Here is a 26,445-nt window from a genome sequence, read left to right on the forward strand (position 1 = left end):
TCCACATAGCACATGTGGACTGGTTGGGAAAACTCCCAACTCCCCTCAAGCACCCCAGCAAGGGTAAAGAGCTGATCTGTGGTTCCACAACCGGGGAGAAAGCCGCATTGTTCCAGCTCGATCAGAGGTTCCACTATCGATCTAATGCTCTTTTCCAGCACCCGAGCATTTTGCTCCCATTTGTCACCCTAACCCTAGAGGCAGGGGACCCATGTAGACGACCTTGGCATGGCCATCACATTATTTTTTCCCTTCTTGAGCATCGACATGGCACCATTTCTTCTGTCTGGTGACAAGCTGCCTAAATAATAAAGAACAGCAATGGAGCAGAGCAGCATGGTCACGGTATCTTGAAAGAGATGCGGTATATAGCATGTTCATTACGGTAATTGGAAATTTGGGAATCTACTTTTTATTGCAATTATGAATAAGAGCTATTGCACATTGAAGATACTTCAATAGAACAAATCTTATTTTGGAAAGACGTGCAGGTCAAATTGACCTGACTGAACACCAGTAGGAAAGGAGTGCTCTTCATACATACTGTGTAGTTACCATTTATTGATCAGTCATGGTAGAGCTTACAATCTTTATTGATCTATTCCCAGAACAATGATAAAAACAACATAAAAAGTGATGATAGAGGACTACTTTGACATCTGAAAAGGAAAGGGGCAGACTCAAGGAACAGGACTGCAGCCAGACAGTAGTCCATTTAAGCCCTCCAAAGAACTTGTAGGTGTAGTCGGTGGGGAACTAAACCAAAGATATGTCAGAATGTTGCCTAGCAACAGTATCCTTTACAGCAGGGCATGGCCTGGCTTAGGCATAGCTGAAGGAGGCAGGGCTAAAGAACATCATCACTCTCAGCTGTGTGGAGCTGCGTGTCATCAGCATCTGTCATGATACTGCTGTCCTGGCTGTCGTCCACCTCAGCCGCTGACCAAAGAAATAGACAGATGGAGAAAGAAAAACCCAACTTTAATGCTGCTTCCACACCACTGGACTTCCTGTATTGTTTTAACGTGATCAAAGTACACGCCTCACCTTCATCTTCTGGCAAGTATCTCTTATCAATGGCTTCTTTGATCTGGTTATTTGCTCCTTTCGGATCCAGATCCATCGCCCAGCTGAAGTTCATCAAAGCCAAATGAGTCTGGCCCAACTTCTTATATACCTGGAGAGTTCATGCAATCAGTCGCATCAATTAGACAAACACAAACACTTGGCCCAAATGGAGGGGGAACAAAGATAAAAATAGGAATTTAATCAATTTAAAAAATAAAAAATATGAAAAAGGGGTAAAAAGAAAAAAGCAGCAAAAAGAGGGTAGTAAAAATTAAAGTCAGTAACCAATGTGTTTAATGTAACATGCGTGGCAGAAAGTGTGTCTGGGCGAACCGTATTTGCGTGTCTATGCTTTGGAGACAAGTGCATTCATTTGAAACTTGGCGTGATCAATAATGAGAATACTGCATCTCTTCCACACTAAGGAAGTGATACAAAAACTCAAAATCTGCTCTTTGTCCATGCTGCTTGGTTCTTCCTGATGGGGTGAGGAGAAGAAAAAATACAGTATGGACATACCCCACTTTGACCCATGTATGTAATAAATTAGGTGTGTTTGGGTCAATGTGTTGTGCATGTGGAATAACTTGTCATTAAAATTGGGGAGGGGGGGGGGCAACCTGCTGATGTTTAACAGTATATTCTCACTTAAACCCCAAAGACCTAACCGTCAGAGGTGTACCGTATTTCCACAACCATAAGGCGCACCATATTAGAAGGCAAAGTCTCATGGTGCCATTTCTGTATTTAACACATACATTAGGTGAACCGGATTATAGGGTGCGGGCCTGGTAAAACATACCGGTACGCTAGCTTAAAACATGCATGCTAGCGTGTATTTAGCAATGTACTCAGCTACATCATCTCCTGTATCCGAAATGAATCCAAAATGGCTTTTGTAAAAGCCGAAAAGCATACTCAGATTTTGGAACTCGATGCACACATAAGGCGCACCGCATTATAAGGCGCCGCGTCCATTTTGGAGAAGATGTAAGACTTTTAAGTGCGCCTTATGGTCGCGAAAATACAGTACTTAAAAATGAATGGTAAATTCAAAACCTCAATTTTCATTTTCGTGTTTTTTTTCTTACCTTTCCTATAAGGAAGTAAACCAAAGACTCTTTGGGAACAATCTGCTTCAGCTCTTCCAACTCTTGAAGAGCTGCCTGCAACAAGACAGGTCACAGAAGACGACTATTTAATCAGATAAATGAAGCAGACAACAAACATGCAGAAGTTACTCATCAGTTATTACCAATCGCTTTACAGCCAAGTAATCCATGGATATCACAAAGTGTGGGACAAATTCAAACTGTCTTTATTAGTGTGGAACCGTCCTTTACAAATTTTTTGTTCATTGTCCGCAAATCCACTGTTTTGCAAATTTTCTCTACACCAACGTCATGACATACAAATAACTTTCAATTTTTAAATGACCTGAATATTTCTCTTTGAAGCTGGAGTAGACAATATAATCTCCATTTTTATTTTGATTCATGTTTTTTGATTCCTTCCAATAGTCATTTGGTGTGAATATTAAGCCTGTAATACAGCAACAAATGCATGTAGAACAGTAATTGTTCACATGATTTTGTGTGTCAGTGTACAAATTTCACTTAAAGACTGACATTGCTTTTATGGGACTAAAATTTGTCTCCCACTCATGTCTTGTTGGAACCTTTTAGTGGTTTGTTGATCAAGAAAGATTTTGTCTATTTCCTGATAACTTCAGTCTCGATACCCTCCAGGCCTCGTCCTGCTGTTGGTTCTAACCCTCTTTAGTGCCCTCTGAAGGGCACGACACTGAGATGGGGATGTATGCTTTTCAAAAATATTTAAAGCCTTCAAAATGTGACAGACAGAAAGAAAGAGAGAAAGAAAGAGATCCCTCACCTTGTATTTGTCATTGGCAAAGAGTATAGATGCTCGATGAAACTTGCAGAGTGGGTTTTTTGGGTCAATTCCTATTGCCCTGTTTAGGGTCTCCAAAGCTGCATCAGACTTCTTCAAGGCATGCTGGACCTTCACAACAATAGAAATATTTGGGTGAAATTGTAGCACCTGATGGAGGAGCAGCCTTGAATGGCGAGGGACCACTAGTCACCATTTAAAAGATTTTACTGACAATATTGTATTGATATGGATTCAAATCAAATCATTGGACATCAGGAACTCCCAAACAATCACTGAGAACTGATGACGCCTCGTGGATGAGAGGTGAAATGTGATCAAGAAAGAAATCAAACAGTCCAGTTGCTAAGATTCATCTACCGGAATTACCGTGACCTGAATGACAGAACTTTCCCAGACAGACATGTTTAGCATTTTTGGAACTTTTAAATATATTGGGAAACAAACGTACTCGGCCAAATATAATTGTTTGACCAACTACTGTAAAGTATGCAAATATGATGATCGTCTCAGTATTTAAACTTGTTTCGCAACCTCTGTTGAGACCAAATACCTTGAGGCAAAAGCTACAAATATGACAATATGGACTTTCTGATTCTTTTATTTTTGACTCCTTGTGTCAGATAAGAACTCACCACTCCAATGTGACAAAGAAGCACCGAACTCTGAGGGTTAATACTTAGAGCTTTTTTAAAGTGCATCTCTGCCAAGTTGAACTTCTCCTGTTTGTAGTAAATCATCCCTAGACCATACCTACAGACAGACAGACAGACAGACAGACAGAATCAGTAGGTCTTTTTCTTCTGAGACATCAACGTACCTATAAGTTTTATGCTGAAAACACCTGGAGATCATACACAGATCAAGGCTCAACCTTGAACTCAGCTACAGCTCAAGATGTAAGCTGACTGTAGTACAATTGAAACAGCTTTAAAGACGACATCATGGCAACAATAACTCTGCTCATTTCATTTACAAGTGCTTATGAGGAGGTTGGAACATGACATTTTCTTTTCCTGCTGTGGAGACTGCTAAAGTTGCACATGTTGTCATGGCAACCAAGTCTCGGTTGTTTTGGAATCACTCATCTGACAGGAACTGCGTTTCAGTTTGCTCCATGAAGTTTGTCAATGAAATGCACAAACTTGTGCTGGTCTAAAATGCTATAGGTTACCATGGTTACATACCAGGCATTATAGTGTCTGCTGTTTACTCTGATGGCGTTTCGAAAGCAGGCAAGTGCTCTGTCCAACTCCTCTGTCAGAACAAACTCGTGACCCAGCAGAGTGTAAGCATAAGCAAAGCCTGGGTCCACCTGAGAATGAGATGAAAGACCGTGATTGGATACAGCGAACGGCCTGTCTATCACCACCTAAACGATTAAAACATCATGCGCATTGCAGAAGTTCACCTGGATTGCTCTCTGGAAGAACTTGATGGCAATATCATGCTCCCTCTGAAGGCTGAAACAGTTTCCTGCGACACACCAAGCCTTCAGAGTGACAGACAGGTGTAGACAGGTGAGCAACAAACATAGTGACAGTACCTGGTAGAACGCAGCGTGCTTGTGCTGAGAATCGATCCACACGTTTCTAAAGTGCCAAATATTGACCGCATGTTTTGAAAAAGGGAGTAAAAAGTACTCATCCTTCCTTGTTGACATCGGTGCGTAGTACTAGATAATATGTTGACAGACTACAGACGACCTACCTCAGGACAGTTCTTGTCCATGTCGGTCAGGTCTTTGGACAGAGCAGACAGGGCAACATCCTTCTGCAGGTGCCACAGAGTGGTTGAATAAATCTCCATTCCTTCAACTCTGTACGACTCGATCCTGCGAACCTCACTGAACAGACGCTCTGCCTACATCCACAACACATCTGTTCAGATCCAAAAGTGAGTGTGCACACGAACCAACTGTCAGTTGTGTGATACCTGTGTGTATTCAGCCAGTTCAAAGTAAGCTCTGCCAATGTGTGTGAGGACCCAGCCAGTGTTGTAGTGCTGAGGTGGCAGCGAAGTCAGGATGTTGATAGCTTCTCTGCAGTTGTACGAGCAGAGCGCCAGGTAGCCACGCCCCAGTTCTCGGAGCAATACCATCACGCTGTCTGAAAATAAAAGGAATACTTTAACAAAACGTTAGAGGACTGTTAACAAAATGGACATTTGTGAAACTATTTTTAGAGCATGTTTGAAACTTCAGAGCTTCGTACTGACAGAGGAACTCAAGCTGAAGAGTTGCTGGATCAGAACTAACTGAAGATCCCCCTTTGAGTGCACTGTCTACGGTACAGAGTGACCTGATGGCACTTCAGGAAGGAAAATGACGTGAAGAGATTTTGGGTTGGACGAAGATACTATGCTCTCACCACAGAGATCTGCATCAACTCAGACACTCCTGCCCTGAGCAACCACTGAGGTGTTTGGATTAGAAAGTAAACCGTAATAGATCCCTGAGGTTCCCAAGAACAGGGGTGTCATATTAAAAACGTACTTTAACATTGGACATTTATGTGCTTTGAAGTTGGTTCCATTATTACCTGCAGCAGCTCTCTGGTACTGGGGGATCTTGGTGTCTGGGAGACTCAAACTGGGATCCAGTCGAAGGATGTCCAGACTTTCATTCAGGTTGTTGCTATTTGATGTTTTTGCCGATTTACATTTAGTTTTTCTATTTGGGATCTTAGTTGGAAACTTCATTTTTAACTTCTTACTGTTCTCCTACACAGAGAGACAAAATCAAAAGTGAACCTTATGTGATACGGCAGAAATAACTCCAGACTCAGCGCAGTATGATGTATTGGAGGGTCGTACCTTGGCTGTAGAACTTGCACTTGTAAATAATCTAGAGCTTCTTCTGGGTTGGACATTTGGAGGACCAGACATACTGGGACTAAGGACCTGAGGGGAACTACTATGAGACAGACAGGCAGTCAGATAGACAAAGAGCCACAGTAAGAACTTGTGTAACCTTTCACAGGCAGATATCACAGCTCAAAACAAGAGAAAGGAAAGAGCTGTGTGATTCTGTGCTTGCTATAGTTACCTGGTGTGAGGGGCTGTGGTCTGTGTTTGGTTGAAAGGGACGGGGAGAACATCTCTGCTGTTACCACTCTGACTGAAGACGGATTTGGACTGACTGATCCTGGAGACGGCCTGAGAAAGGGAAAATAGAGAGACAGACAGTGGGCAGACAAAGAGGAGAAGAACCATGAACTCACCTGCTGACAGTTAGGGCATTTAGCTACCAGGCTCCCTGCTGTGGAACCAGCTCCCTGTCCAGGCCCCCCTGCTATGGAACCAGCTCCCTGTCCAGGCCCCCTGCTATGGAACCAGCTCCCTGTCCAGGCCCCCCTGCTATGGAGCCAGCTCCCTGTCCAGGCCCCCTGCTATGGAACCAGCTCCCTGTCCAGGCCCCCCTGCTATGGAACCAGCTCCCTGTCCAGGCCCCCCTGCTATGGAACCAGCTCCCTGTCCAGGCCCCCTGCTATGGAACCAGCTCCCTGTCCAGGCCCTCCTGCTATGGAACCAGCTCCCTGTCCAGGCCCCCCTGCTATCGAACCAGCTCCCTGTCCAGGTACGGGAGGCTGACTCCATCGCTACTTTTAAGATCAGACTTCAAACCTTCCTCTTTGATGAGGCTTATTGCTACTAATTCTGTAGTTCCAGTTACTGTCATAGACAGACAGATTATCATACTTAGGGGGTCGTCTAATCATCAGGTTATATAATAATTATATATAATAATATAGAAATAATTATCGAATCATTAGGTCACATCTTAGTTATGCTGCTAGAGGCCGAGGCTGCAGGGGTCCAGAAACATGATCACCTGACAGGCCTCTGGCACCCCACTGGGTCATGGTTCCCTCTCCTCTCCTCTCCTCCTAACCCTAACCAAGCAGACTAGTTATGATGATTCCTGTGTAGTTTTTCTGCCCCCCCCCCCTATTTATTTACAGGTATCGCCTAACCCTCACCTCACCTCACCTCTCTTCTCCTCCCCTCTCCTCCCTTCTCCTCCCCTCCCTTCTCCTCCCCTCCCTTCTCCTCCCCTCTCCTCCCCTTCCTTCTCCTCCTCCTCCCCTTCCTTCTCCTCCTCCTCCCCTCCCCTTCCTTCTCCTCCTCCCCTCCCCTCTCCTCTCCTTCCTTCCTTCTCCTCCTCCCCTCCCCTCCCCTCTCCTCTCTCCTCTCCTCCCTTCCAAATAACATACCAAATAATGGTATGTGCAAGCAAAAAAATATAAGTACATCTGTGTGACGGTACCTTCTTGCTGGGGGCTGTAGATTGTGTTTCCATGGTAGATGAATAGTTCTGCAAATATGTGGGGTCTCCGGGGCTGGGCTCCAGGGGCAGGATGCCAAAACTACAGAGGCAGGCGCACACACACACACGGTTCGTCTTCCTTTAAAGTATTGGCGCATTATCAATGCTAGAATTCCACGTCCAGAAGACCCCCTGCTTCAGATAACAGACTTGTCTTTATATTTGTCCAGCAAGATATGCTAAATTTGACACTACTAATCACTACATGCTGTTACACAAGCATGACTTACACAGACTTGGAACAAGTCAATGAAATTAGAGGAATTGTTTCGCCCTGCCCCATCTCCCCCTTTTCTTCTTTCTCTGTCCGGCCATCAGCAGGACCAGGCTCCCCTTTGGCCCTGGTCTTGATGACGGGTTCTTTCTGTTAAAAGGTTTTTTTAAACATCCTCGGCCTAATTGTGTAACTGCTCTGAACCATATCTCTGTTAAAAGGAGGTTATTTCCTCATCACCTCTGCCCAAGTACTGTATTATTGTTATTGATGCAAATAAAGTTCATGTGGCATAAAAAGCCCACAGTGAACTCTGGGAGATTCATTTCCCACATTTCTGTCATGTGAAAACGCCCGTTATCTTTTGGGATAATTAAAATTTCTGAAATAACACTTCATTCTTTTTTCATTGTTGGGCAACGGTTATTTTTTTAATGCAACATTTCAAGTCTCCATCTCCAAGTAAAAAGTATTAATAATTTGTAAAATTATTTGTAATTGAAATAAAAATAGAATTAGCAGTTTAATGATTATTGTCTTGCTTTGTAAAACCTGTAGAATGCCGTCGTCCATGAACTCACCTGGGAGTTAACGGGCTGAGAGCAGCAGGTCCTCCAAGTAAACTGCGTCCACTTTTTGGCTTATTCTGTTTGGCTATAAGGGAGGCAGCCGAGGCCATGGAGACCGTGTTGCTCAGTAAGGAGCCAGTCTCAGGTGAGATGAGGGAGGAGTCAATGTAGGAAACTGACAAATCTGATGAGAGTTTCCCGTTTGAAGATTCTAAATTCAAACGGTTCAACTCCTGCAGACACAAAATTTTCAGAATGTAAAACCACATCAAAGATCTTGTTTGCGTTACTACTGTAGATGACAGGTACCAGTGTGTCCTGCGGTGTTTCCATGAGGACTGTGTCCAGACGGTGGGAGGTGTTCTGAGCAGGACTGACAGGTGGAGGGGGTGGAACCATTGAAGTGTTCTGTATAGATGACAATCTGAACACCTGCTCTGGATCTGGCTTTTCTCCTGGAACAGACATTCAGGTGCATGAGGACATGATGGTGAAAGTGGGTGTGTGCATATGTCTTACCTAAGTGACAAAGGTTCTGGAAAGGTGACCAGAGAAAGGGGTTGAGAGTTAAACTCCTTTGGAAACACTCTGAGCCTTTAGCAACGCGGTCTGTCTTACTGCTCAGAGAGAGACAAAAGAGGTTTCACGTTGTGTACGACACCATTCCTGAGGATGCTCGATCAACTCCCCTCTCACCAGTAGATATGGCCCAGCAACGACAGCGTGAAGGAGGCCGACTCTCCAAACTCTGTGATGATGTCATCCTGGCTCTTTTGCTTGTTCAGCACTCCACCAATCAAAACCTGCTCTCCTTCAGCCAGTCTGACACACACATGGTAGAGAGCTAACACGGGTGTCTGCCATTTCCTCAGAGTGGTGTGTGTGCGTGTTCTCTCACATGTGCTTGCATGCACACATACTTACTTGCTTAATTCCACGCAGCATTTGGCTAACAGGAAGCGAACCTGTGGCGAGGAGCAGCTGTGGGCCTTCAGCAGCCGGTAAGCTTTATAGGGTTTCCCAGAGCGGTAGTAACATGTTGCTAACAGGTAGAGCGCCTCTTCTGACCTCACTAACACAGACAGGGAGACAGACAGATGTTTAGGCTTGAATGCAAAGAATACAGTCAAGTTCTGTGGTTCTGTCCTAAGTCTGAACTCAACTAGTTATACGTCTGCAGAAACACCCTAACAAATCCAAACCATTGGCCGCCTGTTACAACAGCTCTGCCGTAATATTCCATTGGTCATGATCATTGGTGTGTTGTTTCTGAAGTCTATAAGGTTTGTTAGTATATGTGCAACATGGTGGAAGGTGGGCAACCACCATGTTTAATTTCCCTGGAGACACAAGGGAAACTCTCTCTTCATTTACAGGTATCGCCGCCTTCGGAGCTGCATGATGACCTCCGGCCCCGCTGACCCGCTGTATAAACAGTGTATTTTTGTGTGTGTTTCTGGGCTCTGTGCCTCTCCTCCCCTTCTCCCTCTCCTCCCCTTCTCCCTCTCCTCTTCTTCTCCTCCTCCTCTCCCTCTCCTCCTCTCCTTCTCCCTCTCCTCTTCTTCTCCTCTCCTCCTCCCCTCCCCTCTCCGACATGAGCCTGGTCCTGCTCCAGGTTTCTTCCTGTTAAAGGGGAGTTTTTCCTGCCACTGTTGCTTGTCTGGGGTCAGGCCCTGCTGGGATCTGGAGAGGGTCTAGAGACAATTTTTATTGTAAAAGACGCTATATAAATAAAGACTGATTGATTGATTGATTGACAAATCAATGGCAAACAGAGGCAGCATGGCAGATAATCAAAAACTGATTCAATCGGTAAAATAGAAAATGTATTTTAGAATAGATTTTTTGTTTACCAGCACCCACTAAGTCTATCAAACTATATAAAGCCCCTTTCACAGTGCACAAACGTAGCCCATCATCCTGGGCCGACGCAGGCCGTTTCAGCACTGTGAAAGGGCCGTCGGCGGCATTTTGTCCTGGGTTGGTTGACTCTGCCATCGACCCGGGAAATTAGCGGGATGACAAGCTACTCACTATTAACGGTGAAGAAGAAGAGCTTTCAGGTTGTGTGCTGGACACAGTTATTTATGGCAATATAAGCAGCCTTATAATTACTGCGTGGCCTTATTATGAGCTCTGCAAACTAATATACAGCCACTTAGCACTGGCTAAACTGCCCGAGTGTGTCCAGCTCTCTGCACTACTGCCGTCCACATCCTCCAATGTTGTCAGGTTTATAACACCTAGACACAATATGTTCTAACATAAATGTATTTTCCAGGAAAAGTATTGAGACAAATTCTTTGGGAATCACTCCTTCACTTAGCAGCCCAAGAGAGGCCACAAACTCCATCCTCCTCTAAACGATCGATCGGACGTCGTTCAATCTGCTCTGAGCTTGTAAACTTTGCAAAGGGAACCAAGTTTCAAAGTACAAAAGCACAACAGTGATCCTCGTCCTGCTGACGTCCGTAGTGGACCACGCAGTGCTCCAGCACACGCAAAGGTGCGACGATGTGGTTGCTGTGATGATGCCGAGAGGGTGGAAAATCAAAAGGAAGACAGCCAGCCCCCCTCAGCGGAGGCACGGTGCCGGCCCAAATGCCGAGCCAAGGCGGTGGACCCACGTCAGAAAATCTCGTGTCCACATGGTCATTTTAGAGTGAAAGCAGTATAAGAAACTGGAGGAAAATCAAAAGGGTTCCAGCCAAACAAGAAAAATCTCCCTGATTCAAGTTATTCTCAGCAACTACTTTATTGTTAAGTTGAACAAGATTCTGAGGTTTTTCTGGTTGATATGGTAAAAACAACCCCAACCAGCTGGGTTTCATGACTCTTACTATAACATTATTATTGAATAGTTAATGTGTCCAGAGTGGAAAAAACCTCACAGGTTATCAGGCACAGCAACATGACAATTAATACAAGCAGGAATGCAAAAGATGATGTTCAACTACTATTTCCAGCTGGAATGAAAGATATAATGAAAGATACCTTCGGCATAAAGTCTCTCTGCCAGGAAAACTGCATCCAGGTAGGCATAGTGGTTCAGAGCTTGCCACACTGCAGCCTGGAGAATGGCAAGAAAAAACACAGGGTGACTTGAAAGAAATGAAAATAAAGTTCAAACATCAATCTAGTTTTTTGTTTTCTACATTTCAAACAGGTAAATAGATGGGGAAGGATGTTAAATTCATGTGCGCATTATACAGTTTGTATATATTATGCATTTACGTGTGTATTACATATTTATCTGGCCATTTGAATATACATATTAAATTATGATAAGCAAAGAGGCTGCCCAAATCATCGAGAAAGATGCTGGGAACCAAAGGAACCAAGCACCTCCTCAGCACCTGTGTTGTGCACGTGGCATGTTGTAGTTTGGGCAGCGTGCAAGACTTTTCTTACTGTTCTGGAACATTTTCTAATCTTCCTGACATGACTGCCCCAAAAACAAATTAAATGTGCCTTTGATATTTTCATTTAAAGATTCTGATATTGGTTGAAATGAATGCTTATTTTCCTACTTTTAAAATAATGGCTACTCTGGAAAAGAGGGGTGAGCAGGTTTCTTCTAAAAACAGTTGAAATCAAAGATTGTAGCATTTTGTTCCAAACAGACATCATTTTCTGTCTCTAAAGCTGCAGCAGGTGACAGAACAAGTTAATCTGCCCAATCTGGGAACGTACCAAAGACATTTACTGTAGAATGCCTTTGTTGTATTAGGGTTAGGGTTAGGACCACAACAGTCTCCCAGTTCCTGAACTGGGAAGGCTGACACCACTCGGATATCTATTCCAACATCAACACTGCTCCTACGTGTTCTGCAGCAATGATGGGAGACTGTGGAGGTGACACAGCTATCCACATCTGTCATCCACATCTGTCCTGAACAGACCACAATGGTAACCCTGGCCAAAGTGTACATCTGATCAAAACACGCCCACAAAGTCATGCATTCCACGTCATTTTTAATAACTACAGCAGTTTTCTTCAACTAAACGCACACAAACCGAGTAAAACATGTGGCTGCATTATGGCAGGGTTGCTTATGTACAAAAACCTTGAGAAAGCAGTTTGGAGCCCAGATGCTAACTCTTCTAGCACCAGTTGATAATCTCCTGTTTAAACTATAATATAAAACACAATGCAATCAGCACAAATGTTGCACGGACCAAGCTGCACTGTTCTCACCGACTGACATGGCAGACGTTCAGGCACGGCAGCTAGCTTAGGGTTAGCACCAGCAGGCTAACCAAATGTGTTTTACATACTACACGAGTACCGAGGCTAGTAAATAACCAAAGTTAAACAAGTAGGTTTATAAATGGACATCCAAACCAGTTATTCTCATTTATAAGGACGACTTTCTGCAGAGTGCATCCAGTCGGCGCAACATTAGCCGTAGTTGCTATCCGGCTAACTCGATTCCTAAAATTCAGCACTGGCAAATAAATCATAGAGAATTCTGATGAATTTCTTAAAAATTAGGCTCGTCCTTCCAGTCATTGGAAATTAGCGATTGTCTGATGCATACTCATTTGGCCATTCATTACGTGTTCTCATAAATTCAGCGTCTGCCTATCCCTACTGACATGTTGTTTCGGCAGAATAAGTACAGTAAAAATGTAAGTTTTCGATGGCTCTACTACGATTGCATTTCATAATGAATCATAACCCTAACATTCCATTAATTACCTGCATTAAAGCCAAAACGTTGTATAGTGACAAGTGCAAATTCATTAAATCATGCGAGGTTAGGGTTTCTGGTATGACTGATGTGAACAATAACCAAACTATTATTGGCAAACGACTAGCTTGAAGCTAACATTCCTGTACCGAATGATGGCTGTCATCCTAAAATTACCCACTCATAAATAAGGATGTATTATAAACAACAGTTGAAAAAAAACAACAAAAGAAAACCAAAAACTTCTAGTGCGGCTAAAAGCAAGTGTGGGCCTTTAACGGAGGTGAAGGTTCGCACCGCGGACTGGAGCAGCCACTGAGGCCGGAACAGACCGAGCAATACGGACTTCACAAATACTCGACTTGCCGCAACTGACAACGAGCTAAAGACATATTTTCACCTGGACAGGTTCCTGCAGCACCGTCATTCCGCTACCACACTCAGTTTAATGGCTCTCGTCGTCGGTTTCTCCTCTTCGTTCTCGAATCTTTCTTCTCTTCGCCCTCGCCAAACGTTTCAGCCGAAGATTTGAAAGCAACACACGGCCGTTACCACCCGAATATCGTCGAAGAAGAGCGACAGGCCGAAGAGAAGAGAAGAAGAAGAGCGACAGGCCGAAGCAGGCGCGCCGATGGCGCCCCCTACTGTTAGAAAGAGCGCATGTCGCCTCACCAGTGTCCCATGACAGACTGACGCCTGTTGAAGCGTGTTTCAAAGCCGACCCTCCCCACAGCTATCCTTGTCCACAGCTTCATCACGTCCCACATGGACTATTGCAACTCTCTCCTCTTTGGTCTCCCAAACAAACCTCTCTCCTGTACAGAACTCAGCTGCCCTCGTAATCAACCCCCTGCACATCACCCCATCCTGCAGCAGCTGTATTTGCCCTTGGTCAAGTCACATATTGATTTTAAAATCATCCTGTTGACATTTAATGCCATACATATCATTGCCCTGCCATATCTGACACCCCCATGTTGCCACTCCATGCAGAACTCATTCACTTCACCTGTCTGTCTCTTGGCCATGAGAAGCAAAACATTCTGCTGCTCTGTTCCCCGGCTCTGGAACTCAGGAACATTTACTCACTCTTGAAATCTTCCCTTAAAACCCAGCTGTTTAGGACTGCTTTCTCTCTCGAATGTAATTAAATTACACTGTTCATTTTTAACCCTTCAACTGTATACTCTGTGTTTTCTGTATTTTATCAGGTGTTTTTATTTTTAGTGACAGTCAGAAGGCCCCCTTAAAGAAAATGTAAATACAACAACAACAACAATAAAGTCTTTTGGTGTAATACCAGTCAAAAAGATACAATTACTAATTACTAAAATTAATATAAAAATTTCCTAATTGTATTACAGTCTGCAATAATAATGTATTGTTCTTTTTATGTCTGTAAAAAAAGTTGAAAACATTTTGTCATAAAAATAGTATTTTGTTATTATTTTCTATAATGTAATTTTTCATTTTCCTAGTCCAAGCCAGAACAACTGGACTTGATTGACCCAGACTTGAATAAAGCACTTGAAATAATTCACCAAGTGCTCCACTTCGACTTTGGATTGTTGAATTCCAGATTATCAAATTGGTGTGGCATTATTGGAAAAAACGCTCTATGATTAGATCATAATGTTTTCTCCTGCCTGACCCTCTGTGAGGAGGTCGACACGTCTGGCATGCTGACCTGCTCCAAAAGGACTGAGCAATCAGGAGCAAAAGCCTCGGGGCTCAAATCAAATCAAATCAAATGAAATCAAATCAAATGAAATCAAATCAAATCAAATCAATCTTTATTTATATTGCATCTTTTACAATTAAAATTGTTTCAAGACGCTTTCCAGAATCACAGCAGGGCCTGACCCCAGACAAGCAACAGTGGCAGGAAAAGCTGCCCTTTAACAGGAAGAAACCTGGAGCAGGACCAGGTTCATGTAGGGCAGGCATGGGCAAACTAAGGCCCGGGGGCCACACGCGGCCCGTTAAACGTTTTAATCCGGCCCGCCAAACTTGAAAAATTAAATGAATAAACCTTGTTAATGTTAAATTTTCACTGCAATTCTGGTGTTTTCCCACTAGAAAAAAGACAGTCAGGAGGAGAGTGATGGTGATATCCTGAAGGATAACAGAACTTTCAGTGCTTTAAAATAGAAATGGTTATTAATTCTTTTTAAAAAGGCACATTTTATTCATTGGATTTTAAGTGTTTTAAGACTCATTCCAAAGTCAGATATTTTGTCGTAATGCTTCTCTTCTTTTTCATTTGAAATTAAAGCACATGTTTTCTCCATATCCCAAGATGTGTATTTTTTCTCCAATGAGGTGAGGTTACCAAAGCACTCCATCCATCCATCTGCTCCTGGTCCGGCCCCTTTGTCAAATGTTAGAACCCATTGTGGCCCACGAATCAAAATGTTTGCCCACCCCTGATGTAGGGGGACCCTCCTGCTGATGGGGGGGGGTGGGTAGAGAGAGAGGAGAGGAGAGGAGAGGAGAGGAGAGGAGAGGAGAGGAGGGGGAGGGGGAGGGGAGGAGAGGGAGAGGGAGATGAGAGGAGAGGAGAGGAGGAGAGAGAGGAGAGGAGAGAGAGGGAGGGAGGGAGGAGAGGGAGATGAGAGGAGAGGAGAGGAGAGGAGAGGAGAGAAGAGATTTTTTTTTTTTTTACAAAATACTTTAATTCACAAATTTACACAGGGCCACAAAACGCCCTGTTTAGAAAACCCACAGAACAACAATAATAGTAATAATAATAATAATCATAATAATAATAGTAATCATAATAACAATAACAATAGTTATAATAGTAATGATACCACCAACCACAATAAAAATAGATAAATAAATAAATAAATATTAAGAAATCAACAATACAATACAATTTAACCCACCAGGGGGTGTGCAAAGTGCAAAAGATCCTCTGTCACAGTGCATAAAACATTTTTGTGACACCATATGTCCTGGAATTTGCCGAGGTCGTTCATCATTTTATAAAACCCAAACTCCAACGTCAGCCTGCACCGGACATTACAGCGCCATACAGAGGCGGCCTCACTATCCCCAGTTTTTGAAATTTTGTTCTTCCTGGAGACGTAAATTGCCATTTTTGCCTCACCACAGATAAAATTCAGGAGTTGCCACTTGTTACAAGCGGCTTTTGAGTTGTAACCTGCGCCAAAAATAAAAGTTCTAATAGAAAAGGTTTCCTTAAAACCATTAAAAACACCCTTCATGACATTAAAAAGTACAGTGAGCCTCTCACACTCACTGTACGTGTGGAACACAGTCTCTCGCCCGGAACAAAACGGGCACTGGTCCGACACAGCAGCGTTCATTCTGGAGAGGAGAGCGTTCAAGGTGACAGCCCCATGTAGGATCCTCCACTGGAGGTCCCCGGTCCTTTTCTTCAGGGGCGGCTTGTAAAGGACCCTCCAGCAGGGGCGGGCTCCATCCCCTCCCAGTCGATCAGCCCACACGCTGGTGTTCCTGTTCGACAGTCCTCTCCTGTTTAGTACCCTCACACAGTCGTTGTATAGGGTCTTCTTATCGACTGCTACCAGGGAGAAGGTCTTTGCTGGTCTGAGGAGAGGACCGTCTAGATTCCTGAGGTGGGCAACCAGCCTGATCTCCGGGAAGGGGTCCTCGCTGTCGGGTTCGGTCCCCTGGCCATAGTCCTCAAGAATACGCCTCTCTATCGTGCTGAGTCTGTTCCTCCATAGCCGAAGCACCCCCTCAGCTGCCTGGGTAGAGCGGATGCCTAACAGGGAACCCACTGCCTCCGCACCCGTTAGGTCTGGCCCTGCCACGGCCACTACGTGCTGGAGGAGTAGGGTCCGGGTCCGCCACAGTGCAGCCGTCAGCCTCGGCGGGGCTTCGGCCGAGACATCCAGCCTGGCTCCGTGCACCGTGGGTTCCCTTAGCAGCCAATACAGAGATTCAGAGCTGGTTCTTTTCTCAACTTTAAAAAGGGCCCATGCCTTAACAACACTCTGATAAAATGGAGGTAGCCCATTTAACTTTGCAAATTTAAAGTCAGTTAAAAACAGAGCATCATCCAGCCACAAGTTACTCACCCGTCTGAAGACACATCTGGCCACATCTCTCCACATTAGGTCCGCCGGCCCTGTTAAAAACCTCTGTACAAACTGTATTCTAAAAGCGGCGGTCCTGCTGGCCAGGTGGATGAGGCCCTGTCCTCCCTCCTCTCTGGGCAAGTACAACACCCCCTGCTGGACCCAAAGCATGCCGTCCCAAAAGAAGGCCAGAACTCTTGTCTGCAGTTGTCCTAGTAGCCCCGAGGGTGGCTCCATGCAGCTGAGCCGGTGCCAGAGCACAGAGGCCACCAGGTTATTGAGGACAAGAGTTCTGCCTCTGTACGACATGCGGGGGAGGAGCCATTTCCATTTTTGAATTTTTCCGTCTACCTTTTCCAACGTGTCGAGCCAATTTTTCTTTTCAGTTTCTTCATCTCCAATAAAAACACCGAGGTACTTTAGGCCGTCCCTCCGCCAGGCAAGGTCCTGGGGAAGGACCGGCAGACCATTTGTCCACCTGCCAACGGCCAGGGCCTCACTCTTCTGCCAGTTGACCCTGGCCGCGGACAGGCGGTTGAATAAAACTGTTAAATTAGATAAAACATCTACGTCCCTCTGGCTGCGCACCATTACTATTAGATCATCTGCGTAGGCAGATAAAACAAAATTTTTCTGTAAAAGGACGGTAAAAACAGGCCATCCACATTTGCACGGACCCTAGAGAGAAAGGGTTCGAGGGGAGAGAGCGTAGAGCATTCCAGAGAGGGCACAGCCCTGCCGGACGCCTCTACGCACTCTGAAGGGAGCACACAGACTGCCATTAAACTTCAGCATACTCGCAATGTCACAGTACAGGACGCGGATCATCGCTATAAAGCCAGGGCTGAACCCGAACCTCTCCATCACCTTCCAGAGGAACTGGTGTTCAACCCGGTCAAAAGCCTTTTCCTGGTCTAGCGAAATGAGACCAGTATCAACGTCCAATGATCTGGAGACTTCCAAAACATCTCGAATTAGGTGGACATTATCTACTATGGACCTGCCGGGCACACAGTAAGTCTGGTCCCGGTGGATGACCTGCTCCATAGCTTCCCTCAGCCTGGAGGCCAAGGTCTTGGACAGAATCCTATAATCCACACACAGAGACACAGGGCGCCAGTTCTTGATCTCCCGCAGGTTGCCCTTTTTTGGCAGGAGGGTGACCACCGCTCTCCTGCAGGACAATGGCAGGGAACCCGAGGCCAGGCTTTCATTAAAGACCTCCAGCATGTCGTGGGCCACAATGTCCCAGTAGGCTTTAAAGAACTCTACTGTGAGCCCATCGACACCTGGAGACTTCCTTCCCTTCATGCTGAGCAGGGCGGCGTGGAGCTCATCGAGTTGCAACGGCCTGTCCAGCTGCGAGTTTGCCTCCTCAGAGACCCGAGGAAGGTCCCCGCAGAACTCATGGAACAGGCCGTCATCCCTGCGATACTCACTCTCATACAGGGAGGAAAAGAACTCCACCGCCCGCTGCCTTATCTGGCCCGGCTCCACGAGTTCCTGCCCTGTGCTCGAAAGCAGTGAATGGATTATTAGGTTCTGCCCACGCTTTTTCTCCAGCCCAAAGAAGAAACTAGAGGGAGCATCCATCTCAGTGAGGTCTTGAATCCGGGACCTGACCAGTGCACCCTGTACCTGACTGTCCAGCAGGCTGGCCAAGGCCATTTTTTTGGATTGGAGGGTTTCAATACACCCTCGATCTCCTGTGGAGCTGCCAATCGCCTCTAGCTCCACTATCTCCATCTCCAGGTCTTTGATCGACCTGCGTGTGTCCTGCGTGGCATTGAGAGTATACTGCTGGCACAGGAGCTGCATCTCTACTTTTCCACGGTCCCACCACTGTCTTAGGCACGTAAAATCGGACTTTCTCTCTCGAAACCCCAACCAGAAGTGCCGTAAAACATCCCTAAAACTGTTGTCTTGAGCTAAGCTGGAATTAAAATGCCAATATGCACTCTTGGGTAAAATGTTCTTCACGGCGACTTCGCCTAAAACCAATGAGTGATCTGTAAAGCCGACTGGCATGATTCTACAGCTCCTAAAAACACTAAAATGATGTTTAAAACAATAAAATCGGTCAAGTCTGGCCGAGGAGATCCTACCCTCACTCATGCGGGACCAAGTGTATTGCCTGTTGTCTGCGTGCATCCTCCTCCACACATCCACCAGGCCATGAGAATAGGCCAGCTGTCTCAGACAATGTTGCAAGGCTGGATGAGGCTCTGCATGGTTGCGGTCTAAAAAAGACTCGGTGCAATTAAAATCTCCACCCAGGAATAAAAAATCATCCCCACAACCATTTAAAACAGTGCCAACTTTTTCTAAAAAGCTCTTCCTCTCTGTACCGTTGGTGGGAGCATAAATATTAATAAAAACCAAGGAGTGGTTTTGGAGGCGCGCTTTCACCATCAAACACCGTCCCCTCACCACATGCTCCACCTCCAGGGACGATGGAGTGAAGCCCCTTGAAAAAAGGAGGCCCACTCCACCACTGAGGGTGGTGTTGTGGCTCAGCAGCACCTGTCCTTCCCACTCCTTCTCCCAGTCCGCTTCTATGCCGCAGTCGCTGTGGGTCTCCTGGAGGAACAGGACATCAATGCGTTTTCTTTTTGCTGTCGAACACTAGTGCCCGTTTTTTTGCGTCCCTGGCTCCGTTGACATTCAACGTTCCCATTTTGAATATGTTCATGCCAAGGGGAAAGATTAAAATCACAGACAGTGAAAAATAAGTACAAGAAACCATGGCAAAATATTTTTCAATTTAGCTGTTTTCTTGCTTTGCCCATGTGCTTCCTGAGCCTATAAATTTCGGGGTCGGTGAGGCCTGACGTTGCCTTATTCCTAATTAAAAAGCTCGCTGACCGGATAAAGCAGAGCCGGTCAGGAAAATATGTTCCCAGATCAAGGCCTTTCATGCCCTTGGTCTGGGTAAGGAACTTTTTAAACAAGCCTGGGGGGTACAGGTCAAAATCCTGCCCGTCTGGCGTTGTGCCGGACAGTTCGCTGCCGTCCGACATCGACTCGCAGTCGCTGGTGTCTGTGTCTGCTACTGTCTCCTCCAGCCTTCCTGTCTTGCCCCCTTTGTCTTTCATGGCGCTTTTCCGCTTGTTCCGCCTCCTTGCGGGAACAAGCCACCACTCGGATGCGCCACTCGTGCCCTCACCTGCACTCACTGCTTCCTCACCACGCTCACCTGTGCTCACTCCTCCCTCACCCCGCTCACCTGTGCTCACTCCTCCCTCACCCCGCTCACCTGTGCTAACTTCTCCTCACCCCGTTCACCTGTGCTAACTTCTCCTTCACCCCGTTCACCTGTGCTAACTTCTCCTTCACCCCGTTCACCTGTGCTAACTTCTCCTTCGCCCCGTTCACCAGCCACTATCCCTGGCCCATCGAGTCCACCCATCACCTGACCCACTGTACCCTGCTCACCCGTTTGGATCCTGTCTCCAGTCTCTCCTGTCTCACCCAGTTCAACTGTTTCACCCATCACCTCACCTTTTCCCCCCAGTTCATTTGAATCACACACCACCTCACTCATCACACCACTCAGATCACACACCTCCCCAGTTAAATCCACCTTCCCCCCTGATTCACCACTCTCACCATTCATTTCTACCACCATCCCCACAATCTCGCTCTCTCCAATCACCTCACTCTCACGCACACACTCGTCCCGCTTCTCCTCCATCTCCTCTGCTGTCGCTCCGTCCGGGGCAGCGGAGCTTCCCTCCGCGCTGAGCCACCGACGCCTCGCCGCCGGAACGGGCCGCGGGGCCGGAGGCGCCACGGGCGCGGAGCGGCGGGCTCCGCCGCCTGCGCGTCCGAGGCCACGCGGCTCGGACAAGCCCTGGCGAGATGACCCTCCTCATTACAGTTAAAGCACTTGAGGGCGGAGGAAGTTGCAAAAAGGGTATAATCAAAATCGTCTACCCGAACGATGAAACGATAATTAAATTCCTCCGCCCTATTGTTGAGGATCATGTGCACCTGCCTGCGGTGAGACACTACGTGTCTCAGCAGCGGTGACTTACAGCCAGACAACATTTTGCGGATGGGAGAGACCACTTTCCCATGCCGAGACAGCTCCCGTACCAGGAACTCATCGCTAATGAACGGCGGCACATTGGACAGTGTAATCCGTGCAGCCGGCTGTGTTAGCGGAGTTACCTGGACGAACTGTCCGCCCACGGTGATCCCCGTCTCCACCAACATATTTACCTGCTCCACCTTGGCCAGGACCAACACCACCGCCCTATTCATGCGGGCGGCGGATTTGATTGAGCTGTGGGCAATTTTTTTGGCCCACAGCCAGCGCCACCTCCTCCACACTAAGCACGGAGCCCGCACCCACCTTGACTCCGTGCTTCCGACTCAAGCCGGTTAAACCGGCGTCGGCCGCCTCACACACCCACACAAACACTCGATAAACTAATATAAACTTGCAAACACCACAATAAATTAAACTATATTATCTAGCATTCACTCGCACACAAGAAAGAATAGGAAAAATAGCGCTTTCGCACGGTTTTCCACTCGCTCGCTCGCTCCTCCGCTCTCACACGTCTCACTCAGAGAAGAGAAGAGAAGATCTTTGTGATGTTCCTGTGAAAAAAGGCACTTCTAGAGACTAATTTAATGTGTGAGTTGAAGGAGAGATTTTGGTCAAAAGTTACTCCAAGATTCCTCACAGAGAGACTAGATGATAATGAGATACCATCCAGAGTGATCATGTGATCTAATCTGTCCCAGAGAGGTTCAGGACCAAACACCATGACCTCAGTTTTTCCTGGGTTAAGGAGGAGGAAATTTGAAGACATCCAGGACTTTATGTCTTTAAGACAGGTCTGGAGCTTCACTAACTACAAGGTGAAGAGGATTGGTCCGAGTACAGAACCTTGAGGAACCCCGTGGCTAACCCTACTGTAGGAGGAGGGAACACCATGGACATGAGCAAACTGGTATCTATCAGATAAGTATGATCTAAACCAGTCTAGTGCTGTCCCTTTAATCCCAATCACATGTTCCAGTCTCTGTAACAGGATGCTGTGATCAACTGGATCAAAAGCAGCACTGAGGTCCAGCAGAACCAGCATAGAGACCAGTCCATGATCTGAAGCTATGAGAAGATCATTAGTGACTTTAAGAAGTGCTGTTTCTGTGCTGTGATGAGCTCTAAAGCCTGACTGAAACATCTCAAACAGGCTGTTCCTCTGCAGGTGCTCCAGTAACTGAGTCACCACCACCTTCTCTAGAACTTTAGAGATAAAAGGAAAGTTGGATATTGGCCTATAATTTGCTAATACGTCAGGATCCAGTGATGGTTTTTTAAGCAACGGCTTAATCACTGCCACCTTGTAGGACCGGGGTACATAACCTGACACTAAAGAACCATTGATCTGGTCCAGGATAGAACTGCCTATCAATGGTAGAACATCCTTCAACAGGTGTGTTGGGATGGGATCTAAAGGACACGTGGTGGTCTTGGATTTCTGAATTAGCGATGACGCCTCAGAAAAATATATAGGGCTGAAGGAGTTTAAGGGCTCGTTGGAGACCCTGTATGTTTCCACAGTCGGCACATCTGGTGATGGTCCAGTTGTTGGGATGGCCTGGTTAGCTTTCTCTCTGATAGCTCGAACTTTATCAGTGAAGAAGCTCATGAAGTCTTCACCACTCAGGGAAGAAGGGATACGTGGATCTAAAACACTGTGACTCTTGGTTAATTTGGCCACAGTGCTGAAGAGAAACCTGGGGTTGCTCTTATTTTCCTCAATCAAAGAAGAAAAATAAGCTGTTCTAGCCTTGTGGAGGGCCTTTTTAGCTAACTAATAGACAGTCTTTCCAGGCTACATGGTAGCTGTCTATTTTACAAGAATGCCACTTCCTTTCCAGTCTTTGCACTTTCTGCTTGAGGGTCCTGATATGTGAATTATACCAGGGGGCACACCTCCTCTGATTTACTATTTTCTTTTTCAGGGGGGCAACAGAATCAAGCGTGGTTCTCAGTGAGGTTGCTGCACCTTCAGCAATAGAGTCAACCTCAGCAGGGCTAAGATTATAATGGCTGATCCCTGGGGAAACACATGGTGGTCCTGGGATCAGCACAGGGATCACTTCCTTAAACTTAGCTACAGCATTATCTGGAAGACATCTGCTATAGTAAGACTGGGTTAACCCCAACCATAAAAATACTGCACACAATCCCATCCTGGAAGTGCAGTTACTGAGCCAAACTCACGAAACCAAATTGCTAACCTGCTCCAAAAACTTTGCATCTTCTGACATTATGTGAATGAATTCACAGCAGTAACTACTTATTCTGTTATCATGTGTGAGGTTGGATTTCTTTTTAAACCATTTAGGATTGTATTTAGGCATATGATTTTTTTCTTATTTGAAATAATAATAACAATAATAACTTTAAATGCAAGAAACTTTATTTCACAACTTGAGGTTAATGTCATTTTATGTTTAAAACTGCAGATAAATAAGCTCAGAGCCAAAAGGTTTCATAAATCATGCAACAGAAATGAAAGCTAAGGCTAGTCCCACATTAGCAAGCAGATATAACCTAGGCTTCAGAAAGAGTGTGTGTGTGTGTGTGTGTGTGTGTGTGTGTGTGTGTGTGTGTGTGTGTGTGTGTGTGTGAGCGTAATGGGGGGGTATATTCAGAAACAGGGTTAAAGAGTGCAGTTGGCTTCAGGAGAGAGTCTACATTTGGCAACAGTTAGGTAGGTCTCCACCTGTAAAAACACCATGTTATTATATTGTCATCATCATCACCACCATCATCATCACCATCATCATCATCATCATCACATCATCATCACCATCATCATCATCATCTTCACCACATCATCATCACCATCATCATCATCACCATCATCATCACCACCATCATCATCATCATCTTCACCACATCATCATCACCATCATCACCACCATCATCATCGTCATCATCACCTGAAGGTCTTTGTCCTCACCTTGTGCATGTCCTTCTTAAAACATGTTAAAAGTTCATATGTTCTTTTCAGTGGCTCCTCTCCTCCCAGATTTTGATAATAGTTTTCATAGGGACCTAGCTGAAGAGTTGTGCTCTCAGAAAACATATCAGCTCCATCCTGACTGGCCTGCAGAGTTAAAAAGATTTTTACATGATAAAGTTACACCATAGTTTCAGGTATACGCAAGGATCCATCTTTTCTGTCCTCACCTTGATGAGAAGTAAGATACCTGTCTTCAGGTCAGACAGTTTTGGTGAAAGCCCACCAGAGAGAGAAAGACTGGGAAAATCCCAAGACTCAATCAGTCGATAGGAAATGGACAATAGCTTGAGGACCTATTAGAAGACAAAATATAGAACCACAGATGTTTTTTGTTTTCCTATTTTTAGTTCTATAGTGACACCTTCAGTACAATCACATGATAAACAGCTAACAGGCCCTGATGATCTACAGTTGTCTGGCTCTGGATGATAAAGTTGTCCATCACTTACTACTGCTGGACATTACACTGGACATGTTTGTTATTCAAATAATCTAAAATCGGGTGAGTCAAACAGATGAACTTCATCTGAATTTTCCATTAACTCAAAGGCAGGTATTATCACCAGATTGGAACTGAGCATTAACATTAGCTCTGTGCTTAACAGCTGAGCACCAGATTCTCTCTCCTGTGATGCTGCTGTGTTAGCGCATGATGTAAACCAGTCTTTTGTTGTACAGTAGGGTTAGGGTTCGAGAATGCTCACCGAACTACGCTGGGTCTCGTGTTTATCATTGGGGCTGATGATGGAATCGGAGTTGCAGAAAGGGAGGAATTTTTTGTTAAGCTGTCGCTGCTCATCGGTTTGCAGGGAACTCTCCTTGGACATAAAAACCAACATACACACACCCCACACACAATATTTGGGAATTAGAACAGGATTTTACATTGGACAGTCAAATGGATTGTTGAAAGACTCCCAGAGAGGCAAAATATCTTCCAGTCTCTTTCAATTGCCCAGTTGACTTTCCAATATGCCTTAATGGATTATTATGAATGAGAACCGACATGAGAACATTAAACAGACTGACTTCCAGATAGACAGACAGATAGATGGATAGACAGACAGACAGACAGACAGACAGACAGACAGACAGACAGACAGACAGATAGTCTTACAAAATCTGCGAAAAGTCTCTGAGCAAGCAGGTGGAGGTGTTGAACCCTGCTCACAGCCATGGAGAACAAACGTGGAGTGTCTGTAAGTGGCTGAGAGGACGCGCCCAAAGACATCAGCAACACGAGTATCACTGAGGGTTAGACAGGTAAGAAGACAGTGGGTTCAGCCTCAGGTAAGGGTTAGACAGGTAGGAAGACAGTGGATTCAGCCTCAGGTAAGGGTTAGACAGGTAGGAAGACAGTGGAATCAGCCTCAGGTAAGGGTTAGACAGGTAGGAAGACAGTGGGTTCAGCCTCAGGTAAGGGTTAGACAGGTAAGAAGACAGTGGGTTCAGCCTCAGGTAAGGGTTAGACAGGTAGGAAGACAGTGGATTCAGCCTCAGGTAAGGGTTAGACAGGTAGGAAGACAGTGGAATCAGCCTCAGGTAAGGGTTAGACAGGTAGGAAGACAGTGGGTTCAGCCTCAGGTAAGGGTTAGACAGGTAGGAAGACAGTGGGTTCAGCCTCAGGTAAGGGTTAGACAGGTAAGAAGACAGTGGGTTCAGCCTCAGGTAAGGGTTAGACAGGTAGGAAGACAGTGGATTCAGCCTCAGGTAAGGGTTAGACAGGTAGGAAGACAGTGGATTCAGCCTCAGGTAAGGGTTAGACAGGTAGGAAGACAGTGGAATCAGCCTCAGGTAAGGGTTAGACAGGTAGGGTTAGAGTTAGACAGGTAGGGTTAGAGTTAGACAGGTAGGGTTAGACAGGTAGGGTTAGGGTTAGACAGGTGGGGTTAGGGTTAGACAGGTAGGGTTAGGGTTAAGGTCCGCAAAGACAAGTGACAGACAGATGGGAGAAAGAGAAATCAAAGGCATAGAGCCTGACTCAAAGCTTTATGTATATTGGCTAAATTGACTTTGTAAATTCAGAAATTTCAGCTGTCAAAATAAAGAATGAGATATAAGATGAATCAAAACAAGTTGCCGTCACCTTTGTCCATTGTTGCTCTGCTTCAGACTTTAGGTTCTGTTTCAGGTTGTCTCGATCTGATTCCACTTCGGTGGCTCATCTCTTTTATAGGTAAATCCATGATGATTAAATGCAAAAAGAGAAACATGAAGCCAAAAAACATCTACCTGTTTTTAACAGAGAATAAGAATATTAATAGAATTTATGTCATGAAAGTTTATGTCACCACAAATCTAAATGAATAAAAGAGTGACAAATAACTGAGTACAGAAAGGTGAAAGGAAAGCAGCAGAGACAGAGGCAACACAGGTAGATGAGAAAACTTTAAAATCATTTAAAACCATGGTTTTAAATCATCTTTTAAATGATCACACACCATTGACAATGATCCTTTTTTAACATTACGTTCACCTTGTTGGTCAGTAATGTGAGTAACTAACCCAAAGTGACAAAAGAACAAGGTGTTCAAAGGGCT

At 45.4% G+C, this 26,445-nt stretch overlaps 2 protein-coding genes across 3 annotated transcripts; both read right to left on the bottom strand.

Moving 5' to 3' along the window:
* Nucleotides 1-541: 541 nt before the first annotated feature.
* On the bottom strand, nucleotides 542-13,361 carry cdc27 (cell division cycle 27). 2 transcript variants are annotated; one of them, XM_057023665.1, is made up of 20 exons: nucleotides 13,184-13,361; nucleotides 11,084-11,159; nucleotides 9,014-9,161; nucleotides 8,786-8,911; nucleotides 8,609-8,706; nucleotides 8,399-8,544; nucleotides 8,102-8,322; nucleotides 7,247-7,346; nucleotides 6,026-6,135; nucleotides 5,794-5,890; nucleotides 5,520-5,700; nucleotides 4,915-5,087; nucleotides 4,690-4,842; nucleotides 4,391-4,471; nucleotides 4,167-4,294; nucleotides 3,615-3,732; nucleotides 2,962-3,090; nucleotides 2,160-2,234; nucleotides 1,048-1,177; nucleotides 542-939 (listed from the first exon to the last, which is right to left on the bottom strand). In XM_057023665.1, the coding sequence occupies exons 1-20, from the start codon at nucleotides 13,208-13,210 to the stop codon at nucleotides 848-850; spliced, it is 2,409 nt and encodes an 802-aa protein (XP_056879645.1). In that variant the 5' UTR covers nucleotides 13,211-13,361; the 3' UTR covers nucleotides 542-847. The 2 variants fall into 2 exon arrangements, with proteins under 2 accessions (XP_056879645.1, XP_056879644.1); XM_057023664.1 differs by having other exon boundaries at nucleotides 5,794-5,893.
* Nucleotides 13,362-23,278: 9,917 nt separating this feature from the next.
* gh1 (growth hormone 1) lies at nucleotides 23,279-26,091 on the bottom strand. Its single transcript, XM_057023666.1, has 6 exons — nucleotides 25,992-26,091; nucleotides 25,023-25,153; nucleotides 24,610-24,723; nucleotides 24,073-24,198; nucleotides 23,843-23,989; nucleotides 23,279-23,602 (listed from the first exon to the last, which is right to left on the bottom strand). The coding sequence occupies exons 1-6, from the start codon at nucleotides 25,999-26,001 to the stop codon at nucleotides 23,540-23,542; spliced, it is 591 nt and encodes a 196-aa protein (XP_056879646.1). The 5' UTR covers nucleotides 26,002-26,091; the 3' UTR covers nucleotides 23,279-23,539.
* Nucleotides 26,092-26,445: the final 354 nt, after the last annotated feature.

The sequence above is a fragment of the Takifugu flavidus genome, unplaced genomic scaffold, assembly GCF_003711565.1.
Source record: "Takifugu flavidus isolate HTHZ2018 unplaced genomic scaffold, ASM371156v2 ctg283, whole genome shotgun sequence".
In the NCBI taxonomy this organism is placed as follows: domain Eukaryota; kingdom Metazoa; phylum Chordata; class Actinopteri; order Tetraodontiformes; family Tetraodontidae; genus Takifugu; species Takifugu flavidus.

Coding starts and splice junctions, on each gene's coding strand:
- cdc27 (XM_057023664.1), bottom strand. CDS start 13,210: ATGACGGTGCTGCAGGAACCTGTCCAG. Junction 9,162..11,083: donor AGAGAGACTTTATGCCGAAG/GTATCTTTCATT, acceptor TGTCTGTGTTAG/TGAGGTCAGAAGAGGCGCTC. Junction 4,295..4,390: donor TCTTCCAGAGAGCAATCCAG/GTGAACTTCTGC, acceptor TCTCATTCTCAG/GTGGACCCAGGCTTTGCTTA.
- gh1 (XM_057023666.1), bottom strand. Junction 24,724..25,022: donor AGAGACTTTTCGCAGATTTT/GTAAGACTATCT, acceptor TTTATGTCCAAG/GAGAGTTCCCTGCAAACCGA. Junction 24,199..24,609: donor ACGAGACCCAGCGTAGTTCG/GTGAGCATTCTC, acceptor GTCTTCTAATAG/GTCCTCAAGCTATTGTCCAT.